General features: G+C 41.1%; 1 protein-coding gene across 1 annotated transcript; it reads right to left on the reverse strand.

Annotated features, from left to right (window-relative positions):
• Window positions 1-4: 4 nt before the first annotated feature.
• On the reverse strand, window positions 5-6918 carry LOC306862896 (rho GTPase-activating protein 24-like). Its single transcript, XM_079405960.1, has 7 exons — window positions 5803-6918; window positions 5315-5522; window positions 3628-3760; window positions 3405-3478; window positions 3129-3250; window positions 1939-2944; window positions 5-909 (listed from the first exon to the last, which is right to left on the reverse strand). The coding sequence occupies exons 1-7, from the start codon at window positions 5894-5896 to the stop codon at window positions 672-674; spliced, it is 1875 nt and encodes a 624-aa protein (XP_079262086.1). The 5' UTR covers window positions 5897-6918; the 3' UTR covers window positions 5-671.
• Window positions 6919-13001: the final 6083 nt, after the last annotated feature.

The following is a 13001-nucleotide window of genomic DNA, read 5'->3' on the forward strand; positions in this document are numbered from 1 at the left end:
TTTTACGTTTTATTTCATATGGTATAAATGCATTCAGTGTATGAACAGTTTATTTGTGTACAAGGTATGACTGTCTTGTTACCTACACAGGTCCCAATTAAATGAAATGTACAGTGACCCTCTGCCAGGGCAGAGACTTTTTAAGTCTGAGCTCATTTATATTAAGAGCATCCCTAGTGTCAAGTTTTCATTAGAATCTCTTCTCTCAAATATGGCATCCATACTTACTAGACATGAAATTTTATCCTACTTTGAGTCATTCCATTGTCTTTGATCATTTAAATGGCAAGAAATTGCCTTTAGTATTATTTTGAACATGCTGGTCTGCACAGTTGTTCAGGCAACAGAACTGCACTTTAAAGTGGGGCAATGGTTTCCCTCAGGAATGCATAATTTCTACAGCCCTGAAACAGGCTCCTGTTTTTGAACAGTTATTACTTTAATATCGCTGTTTCCTAACCCTAGTCTTGGGAGTACTTTTAACACTGAACATGTTTTATGTCTTCATAATTCAACTCATTCAACTCCCAGACTTGGAATGGAGGTATCAGATAAGACATCAAAAATGTATGCTATTGCGTACATTGACCAGAGTTGAAAAACACTGCTTTAAAACAACGAAAGCCTTAATATGCTACTAAGGTTGGTCTTGTAGTACAGCACATGATGTTTCAAAAACTCTGAACAATGCGACTGGTTTTCCGGGCCTCTGCATTAAGCTCGCCAAATGTTTCAAAGAACTGCTCCATTTCCTGTTGCAGAGTAGTGTTGCGTCTATCGGCATCTGCACGGGCTCGCTCTACATTTCTCATCTTGATCTCAGCCACACTGACCCAGCGCCGCTGCTGCTCCAGAGTTGAGCGCAGCCCTGCAACCTCCCCCTGAAGAACCTTGTTCCTCTGCTCCAGCCTGGAGACAAAGAATGGGGTAAACATACTGTGCTCAGGTATACTTATTAATCCAGTGTTTCTCAACCCTGTACATTGAACCAACATTATACATTTTCGAACTCTTCCTAATTAAACACACACGATTCAACTCTTCGGCTTGTTAGAGACTCAGACCTGAAACTTAAGGTTACAGAATGTGTACTGTTGGTGTTCCTTAAGGAACATGGTTGGGAACAGGGGTAGCCAACCCTGCTACTGGAGAGCTACTGTCCTACCCCATTCAGATCCAATACTGCTCCAACACACCTGCCTGTAATTTTTGAAGTCACATTTATCTAATTTCTCCTGTTTGCACACTTATCAAATTTAGTGTAAAGGCTGAACCTGTTTTTCAATCTGTTTAACTGTTTTACCATCACTGTTATTTTTTATTTTTACAAGCTACTAGTCCAGAGATGGGCAACGTCGGTCCTGGAGTGCCACTGTCCTGCAGAGTTTAGCTCCAACCCTAACCAAACTCACAAGCAAATCAAGTGATGTGTTCCAAACGGGATATATCGCCCTCCGAAGGGCACTTCGTAGTGAAAACAATCATGACCGCCATATTGAAGGGTCGTTCCAAACCGAATTGCTCAAAACTAGCCACTTCAAAGGGCCCTTTCGGAATGAAGGATTTCGAAACCACTGGACACTTCGGGCTCCCATGATTCTTTGCATGATGACGTCGCCTCTGTGTGGGCACGGGATGATGACGTAGAAGGGCACTTCAAGAAACAGTTGTTTGGTTCCCTACACCCTTCAACCCTTCAAAGCTCTCACTCCGGAGGGTAAACCCTTTGAAGGCATTAGGGCATAGGGACGAGCCCTTCTGAATAGAACGCAGGGATCGTCTTCAGGATCACTAAGGCTACAGGCAAGTGGGAACTAAACTCTGCAGGACATAGGCACTCCAGGACCGATGCTGCCTATCTCTGCAGTCAATTTTGTTTTTGAAACTTTTTGCAATCCCTGTTGTCAGGTACCAAGACTACTGATGAAGTGATCTTACCTGTTGATTTTTGCCTCATACTCTGCCTTTTGCCTGGTCATCTGTTGACGAAGTCCTGAAACAAGGCACTGCATTACATGGGAAGCTGGAAAGCCCAGGGGCTCTTGGGGAGTATTTGGTAAAAAGACTTCACTGCTACCGGTGCTTAAAGGTGCATCTGTAGGAGCAGAGGATGAGGCAGGGGAGTTAGGACGAAGCTCTTCCTCTCTAGAGTCCATTCTGAATGAGGAGGACTGTCCTGGGGAGACATTGCAAGGGCTTGCAGCTCCACCGCTCCCACTGCCCCCATCCAAAGGCACGATCTCACAGGAGGACCAAGAGCTGCTGCTCTCAGCCACACTGGCAGTACCTTTGGCCTCCCTGTCTTCTATATATTGCCCTCCCTGCTCCTCAGTAACTATGTTGTCATAGACAGATAAGGTACTATCCTGGGCTTCACTGCTGCCTCCACTTTCCCCTAGCGCTTTTTCTGGTCCCCAGTTGGGTTCTTCCATGTCAGGCCAGCTCCTTGACTGCATACATATTTGAACTCCAGCTTCCAGTTCTTTGCTCAAAGAAGAGCAGGCAGGTAGTGGGGTGGAGGGTGGAGGTACGTGTCTTGTATAGAGAGATTCTTGTGCTGGGCTGCTCTGACTGTAGTTGTCATAAATCAGAGCAGAGCTGGTTGGTGTAGAGTTCTCTTGAAGTTGCTGCTCTGTCTCTGATAAATCGGTAATGTTTTTATCACAAGGGCTTTGAAAAGACTCTCTCTTCTCTGTGTTTAGCGGTAGAGAGTGTTTATGTGGACAGGCTACAGTCTGATCTGGAAGGACCTTGTGATCTTTGCTCAACAGAGGTTCCCTCAGGTGGGCAGGTGGTTCGTGCACCCATTCCACAAGGTTACTGTGTCTTTGTTTGGGGAAACCAGCTTGTAATGATGTTTCAGGAGGGTTGCAGTTCTCTCGGGAGAAGAGCAAGCTGTGCTCACGGATCAGTTCAGACATTAGATGTTGCACAACCGCCGCCCCTAGTAAAGTAGAGATGAATGAGTAAGTGCACATCCCACAGATTTAAGGCAAACGGTTTCATATGACTTCAAAAGCATACGAGTACACACATTAAACTTTAGAGCTATCTAAATCTCATTTGAAGCCAGGACTTTACCTGGATTCGCCACAAACCCTGTTTAAGGAGACCTAAATATTTCTCACCTCCAATGATACTTTCTGGGTCCTCAGCTTTTGGCCTTAGGATATTTGGCCCAAAAACAGTTGCTAAGTTCCGGATACTCATCTTGTTGACATTGGAGTATGACTGCACATCATTTAAGAATCTGGAACAGAGATGTGTCATAGCAGTGTTATCTGATGTGAGCCATGTTAAACTTTTAAGACTAGACACGTTATTGCACAAAAGCTCCAAATGCCAATGTCCAGAAAACCAAACCCCTAGATCTTTGAATAAAAAAAAAAAGACTTAAGTCTTACTGGCAGATGTATTTCAGGAGGTTGAAGTTTGATACAGGTAGCCCATAAAGGAGACTTCTCAAATCTTGCAAACCCTGAAGTACAAGATGAGATTATAAGACAAATTATTGTTGGTTCCAGAAATGACCAGAATGTAATCATATTAACCAATTTCTTTAATTTTGTCAGAGAACATCATGTGCTTTTCTTTGAAGTAAGTGATGGTTAACATGGTTAACAATACCTTTTCTCTGTCTGAGGGGATTATTTTGCCACATACAAGAAACTCTTCATATTGAGAAAATGGCACCAAAGGTTCAGGCAGCTCCCTGAGGTATAGCTTTAGCAAAGATGCTACAGTGTGGACATCTGTGCTGCTGGGAGAGTAAACATGTATTCACTACGGGAGTAAATTCACTCACACAAGTATTTGTGGTTGCATTTACTTATTTAGTTTTTTACCTTATTTTATTTATAAATTAATTTTCATTTGTATTTATATCTCATAAATACACAAACATTGTTATTTCTATTATGGAGACATTCCATAGGCGTAATGTTTTTTTCTAGTCCAAACTGTATTTTCTATCCCCTCACCTTAAACCTACCTCTCGCGCAAAATTGTATTTTTACATTTTCAAATCTTCATTCTGCATTGTTTATAAACTTTTCTCATGGGGCCAAAAAAAATGTCCCCAGAAGGTCAAAATTTACTGGTATTACTATACTTGTGGGGACATTTGGTACATACCAGTTCATAAACACACACACACACACACACACACACACATATATATATATATATATAGAGAGAGAGAGAGAGAGAGCATTGTTGGGCTCCCTTTTAATTTATGAGTTGAATTGAACTGACCATGTCCACTATGAAGGTACAGTGGAAAAGACTTCTTTAAACATTCGGACAAGGCTTTGTCAAGTCATTAAAATTTTTCTTTGATGAGTCTTCATTTCCTAGTTAACGATCATATTTTCTAGTTACACTTATTTCAGTTATATGAATTTCTTATACTTCATTCAATTCCTTAAACTGCATTATGTTTGCTACCTCACTTAAAATTCAGAAACTAAATTGAAATTTTGAAACATTTTTAAGTAAATTCAGTATGATTAATTCTGAATGGTAATCATGTTAGGTAGCATGTATAGTTTTCAAATCACTGGTTCACCAAGTTATGAAATTATGCCTGGTGAAGACAAATAATTGCAAATGTACATTATGCTGATTTAAACAGCTCTGTTGTACCTCATGTCCATTAATAATTCATAGGAATAGTTCATCCAAAAGTGAAAATTCTTTAATTAATTACTCACCCTCATGTCGTTCCAAATCCATAAGAACTTCGTTAATCTTCGAAACACAAATTAAGATATTTTTTATGCATTCCAAGAGCTCTCTGACCCTTCCAAATACAGCAAGGATACCACCACGATCAAGGTCAAGAAACATAAACAACGTATGCTGTTCTATGTCAGCAGCACCGTACATGGCTATGCTGTTTACGCTTTGATTTGAATGTAAACAATGTATCTGTATACATACATTGTTTACATATGTGATACTCTCCAAAATGGCGGTATATAGGCTGATATAGAGGAGACAAATTGTTGAATAAAGTCATTATTTTAGTTTTCTTTGCGCATAAAAAGTATTCTCGTAGCTTTATAACATTATGGTTGAACCACTGATCATGGTTTATTTTACGATCTCCTTGCTACGTTTCTGAGCCTTAATCATGTAAGGATCCTTGCTGTCTATGGGAGGGTCAGAGAGCTCTTGGAATGCATAAAAATATCTTCATTTGTGTTCCGAAGATGAATGAAGGTATTACATGTTTGGAATGACATGAGACTGAGTAATTAATGACAGAATTTTTATTTTTGGGTGAACTATGCCTTTATCGTCAACCTCTTACCTGTCAAAAGATGGTTTCTCCCCAGCATCAAAAGCTTCCTGTAGCTCTTTAACCAGTGTGGCCTGGCCGGGCTGCCTGAAGAGTCCCACCTCGGTGAGCCCGTGCTCTCGGATGAAATCAACACACTGCTCCACTACCAAAGGAGCCATGTGATCCCCATACCTCTTCTCATACAAGACTGTCTCCACCAACCTTTCACCAAATACACCTGTGATGGTAAAATACAGAGCTGTCAGTGTCAGACCCCGTTTAGCTCCTTAGTTACCTAATTTTGTTAACTGAGATGTGCTGAAATAGCAAGAGCACTAGCTATAAATGCTGTTAACCTCAAAAGTTGAGTCCACAGAAATAGGACAGATGTATAAAACAATAATAATGTTCTGCTAAAAAGCGGCTTTAAGATTAATGCACGCTGCAGCTGCACTGCACCAAAATCTACCTGTGTGTGTGATGGTGTGCGCTCTCCCTGCCTAATATTTAATACTCACGTCTTTTGAAGCTCAGCACCCTTTTTATCTTCCTGTAAGCAGAGTGAGACAGATAGCTTCCAGTCCGCTGGATTGTCTGCTTGTTTTCAGGCATCTTTTCTTGTCTGTCTCTTCAATTATGTCTGTCTGGCTCTGACGTCTTTTTTTGGGACACTCACATATCCGCTATCCTGACCTCACCCTGGGATGTTTTCAGTCTTCGTAGCGATCTTGAAACTGGCACCGAACCAATGTCCTCATTGAACCTAAATCCCTTTTGCTCATGTTTTGCAAACTTGTTTGGTCTAGAACTGGATGTTCCTTTCCCTTTGCTCTTCCTCCTCCCTCTCTCTCGCTCTCCTGTCTGCAGGTAAGATGATGAGGCTTAGTGCACCGAAGAGAAGCGCTCTCTCTCTCCTGCTGATGTGCAACAGTGACCCTCCAGCTCAGATATGCATGCTTATCGGATATATCAGGATTCCAAATCAGATGACAGTCCTCATTCTGAAAGAGGAGGCATTGTTCAAGTACACACCTCTTATTTTGAGGACGTTTCTATAAAAATGTTCCTTCAGTTTCAGTTCTAAGAGTCCAAAAGTTGAAGGACAGAAGCTTAGCAAAGTTAACAATTTATCAAAAAAAAAGTGTTTGTTAATAAATTGGTGCCTTTAGTCCTGGTAAAAAGACACAGCAGATTAAGTTTGCCGCACTTCGACATGCATCCCGATTATGGAAGCACTTCCTCCACACTGTTGTCCATCCAGCGCTTGACCTCTTATACCGTTCCAGGTTTCTTCCTGCGGGAGCTTTTCAGTTAAATGGGAATAAGTCTGGTTCAAAGTAGATGTTCCATGTGACACCGCCTCTTGAAGTGGACGTCTCAGTCATATGCCATTGTTGATGATGACATCAACAGACATGTCTGTGTTCACCTCTGAGGGGAGGTTATGTTTGTCTGGACTTAATTGTCCAAATTCTCCAGTGACGTGAGTCAACACCTCCTCGGTTTACTGTCAAATTAAGTCCGCCTCCTTAACTGAATTTCAAACACTGTTATACTTTCTCTCTGTCTCATTCACTGCTGTTGATTGTAAATAGTTCTTCTCCTGTACTCTTTCTTTGTCTGTTTCCTGTCTGCTTTTTTGTGACTGTATCAAGCTACTCCACTGCAGGATTACTGGAGTGTGGCCAAGGTGGCGCCAACACCCTCTGTTTCCCCTATTTCTGTCCCCTCACCATGAATCATTAACACCACAAAACACAGATTGACTAAAAATAAATGAGCTAGAACTTTCTGCTGGTTACTTTCTGCTATATCGTCCTTTCTTTCTCTCTGTCCCTGTGTACCTCACATGGCTTGAATCCAATAATTTTCCATTGGACACGGCTGAACACACCCCTCAAACCCTTTTTATACATCTGTGCCCAGTAACTTGGCCCCTGATGAGAATCCCAGTTTAAAACAGATCCTTAGACATTGGCCCAGTGAGTGTGCAGTGCATGTGAATGTGGCGGTGTTATCTGAAGGGGTATCTCTCAACTTTTAGGAGCCCCAGAGCTGTGTGGAGTTATGTTGGAGAGGTAATGTAAGGAATTCATTGGGAATGTTAATCTCTCCTGGGGAATAAGCAGCAACATGGACTCTGCAGCTCAAGTTTTGCCTTCAGCTCAAATTTGCATGTACAGGACAATACTCAGAAAATTTGTAATCGGACTTTCCCAGGTGAAAAAAGTGCATTTCCATAATATACATAAAGTGCTCTATTTTTGCGCACCAATTTTGCGCTTAATATACTAAAAATGATTTTTTAGTTCTTCTTAAAGGGATAGTTCACACAAAAATTCTAAAAATCAGTATCGGGATTGTTTGAATGAAGATTGGGATTGATCAACATTTGTATCCTGCTATAATGCATACATTTTTACTTTATGAAAATAGATATTTGCATGATTGTTGTAGTGTCTTGCATTCACAAAGCCATTCCATTGAATGGGATTGTATGGATGTGATGGGGGTTGATGGCTCTCATGGGAAAATCAAGGTGTACTGTAACATCATTATTCCCAGGCACACTGCCAAGCTGGACACACAGCTGCCGCCCATGCGCTCTCACTCCAACATATGCTGTAAGTAATAGAGGAGGAAAAGACTGAACCACTGAGAAAAGTTCATGAGATGGTGCTTGAACTCTAAATGACACTGGCTGAAAAACACTTGCCAACTTTGTTTGCAGAAATCATGAGGAAAATTCTCAATATTCGCGGTTTAAAATGACATCAGCTCTAGCAGCATGTGTTTTTTGGCATTTTATGAGGTTTGCGAACAGGGTAGTCAAAGTGCGGTCTGTGAGGAGGCTAGTCATTAGAGTGTGTAATAAATGGCCCATGATTTGGAAATGACTGGAATGTGTGTGTATTGTGTGAATGGGTTGTTATGTCTATGACTGGAATCCTAAAGACTGATTGGATCTGCTGTTTCATCGTATTCAGACAGTCAAGTCACATTGAATGTTAAACTATGAAGGGTTTTATCATGAGAATGACTTGCACAGGCCTGGATTTTCCAGAGACCACAGAGTGTAGAAACAAAATTAGTCAGATATTCTGGTCCTAGACAACTGTCTGTGTGTGTACGTGTACCTGTAAAAGGTATCCAGATGCCCTTATTTAGGCTCTTCAGCCATTCCTCCCCCTGACCACAGCTGTTTGACAGGAAGAAATATGAGCCAGGACTAACCAGTACATCCCCGTTTCGTCCTAAATAGAAAGACAGTGGGAGAACACATGGACAAAATTAGTTTATTATGCATCCAAATACACAAAAGTAGGTTCATGTAGATCTCAAACAAATTTTGCAGTATAGTTTACTTCTACTATAATCTTGATGTATAGCCTGATGCACACATGCATGTATAAAATATAATTCCTAATAATATGTTCTGAATAAATGTTATAAACACATTAGTGACTATTATACAGTATACCAAATGTAAGCAAACTGAATGGATTGGTCACAAAGATTTGTTTATACAGTAAATTTGTTTCCCTTCTTTAAAATCCAACACAAGGTGGTTTTGAATGTTTCCTTTGGTTTTGTCAGCAACCAAACCCGACATTAAAAATCCACACACTCCAATTGCCACTGTTTTTTCCATCCTGTCACAGTATGACATGTCAGTATACCTGCTCTGTGGGTGCTGGGAAATTGGGAGTTTGAATTTACAAGGTTTGTTTTAAGAAGTGAATTTTAGTGTTTTTAATGATATATATTTTTTTTTTATACAACATCAAATCTTTGTCGTTGGAGTGCAGTAAGGCTAAAGCTAAGTGGTGTGTATTGCTCTTCACTGTGTGAAAAATCTTTGTCTGTCTATAATGGTCACTGTGTCCTTCAAGTCCATCAGTGAGCTAACTGGAAGACAGCCCAAGATGAATCAGATCACCATTTCTTATCTTTAAGCACCACAAGAGTTCAGCGAGGGAAAAGGAGAGCATTGATTTTCATAATTAAATTAAAAACTCTTGCCATTTTTTCTCCTTCATGCATTTCTCAGAGACAATATTAATCACAAGATGGGTCTCGGTCACAATTAAAGCATGCCCCAGATTCCACTCACATTTGCCAGTAGAGTGCAGTAATTAATTCCAAAGAGGACATTTTCTGTAACAAGACGAGAGCTGTAAAAATCCAGCTAAGTGGTTTATCAATAGCTGGCCTAAGCAATAATGATATTAAAAGGACAGCATTGAAATGCCATGAAAGGGCATTTCACAGATTCAGAGTAGTGACCGCCACAGTGGGGACCAAATCCTCTGACAGTCATTGATAAGGACTTGCTCAAAATACTGGCGGGGAATATGGACATAAAATATTATTTCACTCAAAAATCATGTATTTACCCTTGTGTCTTGTCTGTATGACTCTTCCACCAATGGAACACAAAAAGAGATGTTTACATTGTTCTTCCATATGATATAACAACCTTGTAAAGCTCCAGCAATTACAAAATAATAAATAAATAAAAATCACTTTTCAGTTACCAAAAAAGTAATCCTTTTGAGGCATGCTATATTTCTAGTCTTCTGAAGCTTGTGCTGAAGGCTAATTTTACAGCTATCAAATCTCAAATGGTGGGGATGATTTTCAGAGATTAAGAACAAAGTTTGGACATTGCACTTCAATGCAAGTACTTGAAGATAACTATGAGAGCCAGTAGTTGGTTCATTGACACAATCTGTGTAATAGCCAGGAATTCTGCATGCAATAAAGAGTAGCATGGGGGGTTAGGGACTTTAGGGTTTTTACAGCTCACTAATTGAAACAATGGTAAATGCTTCCTTGAAGCTTTTATGTGGTGTAAAAACAACAGCCTTCCTCCTCATGTGAAGTGAAGTGACATACTGCCAAGTATGGTGACCCATACTCGGAATTCGTGCTCTGCATTTAACCCATCCAACGTGCACACACACACAGCAGTGAACACACACACACACCGTGAACACACACCCGGAGCAGTGGGCAGTGGTGCCCGGGGAGCAGTTGGGGGTTCGCAAGGGCGAACTCAGTCGTGGTATTGAGGGTGGAGAGAGCGCTGGACATTCACTCCTCCCACCTACAATCCCTGCCGGCCCGAGACTCGAACCCGCAACCTTTGAATTACGAGTCCGACTCTCTGACCATTAGGGCACAACTTCCACTTTTGTTTAATCCATGGTACAATGTAGAATTTTATCATGCATGACTCATTTAATAAGCTAGTTTGCATTCTTTTAAGTTCTCTGTTGGGGGAGTTGTTTGTAGCAATAACATTACGTCTATGCAACAAGCAAAAAATATAACAGCAGAGCTGTCCCTCATCCGGACTTCAGGTTTGCACATTCATGTTATCTATCCTCATTTTCAGATCTCTCTGTAATTACATCTCTCTATTTGCTTGTTCCACCCGAGTCTTTTCAAACTCTTTATTTTGAAATCCGTTCCTGCCCATAAAGACAAACCAGCAATATACCTGTCGCTGCTTGGCTTTAATGTATTCGTAAGTGAAATCTCGGTCAACTTCTGTCCTTCATGTTCTACTTCCCTTCAAACACGAAGTAATCGCTTGACCCAGAAACTCCTGCAAACCATATCTTTGAGGTTAAGCTGCTAGTTATGAGCACTGCTCTATATGTATAGCTTATCTTAATTTTGATGATTGAAACGCTGTATACTCTCTATTTTTATATAACATTTTATATAATAAAATGTGTTTATATAACATTTATCATGCTGCAAAAAAGTTTTCACAAGTTCACACAGTCCGAACAACTAATACACCAGTGGGAACTAGCAAAGCACTCGCTCACCTTTCTGTGCTGCACTGTTGTACTTCCTGGACTTGAAGCAGGTGAGTCCCATCCTGCAGGTGGATGTCTCTTGAGATGCCTCAGCCAAGCTCAAATCCTCTATGGGTCTGTATCACCATCGTCATTGGCGCTGGAGCTCCTGGGGCTCCTACAGCTTCTAATCAGTGGAAGCTGGCCACGCTGGCGGCATCCCTGAGCGCAGGCTTCCCAGCACTGCCATGGCCTGGACAGAAGCCCCATCTGTCTCTCTATCCCTATCTCCCTCCTCATCCATCTCATCAATAAAGCCCCAGCCCTTATCCTGTTGGCAGCCACTTTGCTGGGGGGAGATGGAAGGGCGGGGCATGGACTCTCTGCGGCAGACTATTCCAGACACGCATGCATACACAAACACACACACACACACACACACACACTGGCCTCAGCATCCCTCCAGCAACTGTAATTACTTCAGTACAGTATGCCGTATCAGGCAGCCAGGACCAATTTCCCTAATGCATCCACCATACCACCCCCCCGCAGACCGGCCTGACATTTGGTTTAATGGCCATCGATGTGATCGGCCCTCACCCGCACACAATGACTCAAAGAGGTTATAAAGACGTGAGCAGTTGGCCGGCATGTTAAACTTTTGAACCATCCTCCATTAGGCTAAGAGGAGCCGTCGTCTCTCTCATCCTCCCTTTCCCATCTGCCCTCTCTCTCCTTGTCACTCGCTTTCCTTCTCACTGCAAGTCAGATTTATGATTCCCAGCCTGGCAGGATCTCAGGCATATATTGATCCTGATGAAAGAGGCTCACTTCATTTGGAAAGAGGAATGGGCCTTTTCAGTAGACTTTACACATCTCATCAAGTGTAGGAGTCGTAGCTGTACTGATGTGGCTACTGGCTTGTCATATACAATAAAGACCACAATGATGTTCCTTTGCGCATTTTCACAAAATGATTTCTTCAAAATTATACTATTTGGTAAGTTTGCCAAATATATATGGTTTGCAGATGGTATTAGGTGTGCATTGATTGAAACATGGACCACTCACTGGTAATGTCAGGGCTCTTGGTTGTTATAATCTTTGTTCCACTATACAGTGTTGCAGCGATTATGTATTTTTGCAAGCCAACCCAGAAGTTAGCATCACCCTGCTTTCGTGGACAAAGAGCCAATAGGAGTTTTCCATTAGCTTTTGGATTATTGCAGAAAATAGGCTCTATGGCCAACAAAAGACTCTTACACATTTTGTTCAGGAAGATAATATTCACAATGGAGACATAAAAAGTCTACATACAATCATCAGAAGTAAAAAGCTAAAATCAAATAATATATATAAACAAACTACAAAACAGTTACATGCCTTCAGCTTGATGTCTAATGTCCCTCTTATTTACCCACTGGTTAGCAACCATCTTTTTCAAGACACACAAAAGCTTTAAAAAAATCACAAGTGGGCTATTACTGTGTTTTGTGTTGTACAATAAAACAAACAAAAAAAAAAATACATTGAATTTATGTTCACCACAGACCTTATTTCAGGCATGTAACCAAAAACTCATTAAAAAACCCATTGACTTATGGACAATGGAACTGGAAATGCAAAAATGCTAACTTATTTCTGGGTTTTGTGACTCATTCCTGCAGCACTCTATTCAATACTATCTAGCTCGTGGATGTCCAATTCTGTTTCTGGAGCTATACCGCCCTGCAAAGTCCAGCTCCAACCCTGATAGAAAACAATTAACGCTAATTAAGATATTAAGGAGCACTTGATAATTACAGACAGGTGTGTTGAATCAGGGTGTATCTGAACTCTGTAGGTAGATCTCTAGGAACAGGACTGAGCACCCCCGAGCTTGCAAATGATGGACTGGCAGTAAC

The sequence above is a fragment of the Barbus barbus genome (assembly GCF_936440315.1).
Source record: "Barbus barbus genome assembly, chromosome: 43".
Taxonomy (NCBI): domain Eukaryota; kingdom Metazoa; phylum Chordata; class Actinopteri; order Cypriniformes; family Cyprinidae; genus Barbus; species Barbus barbus.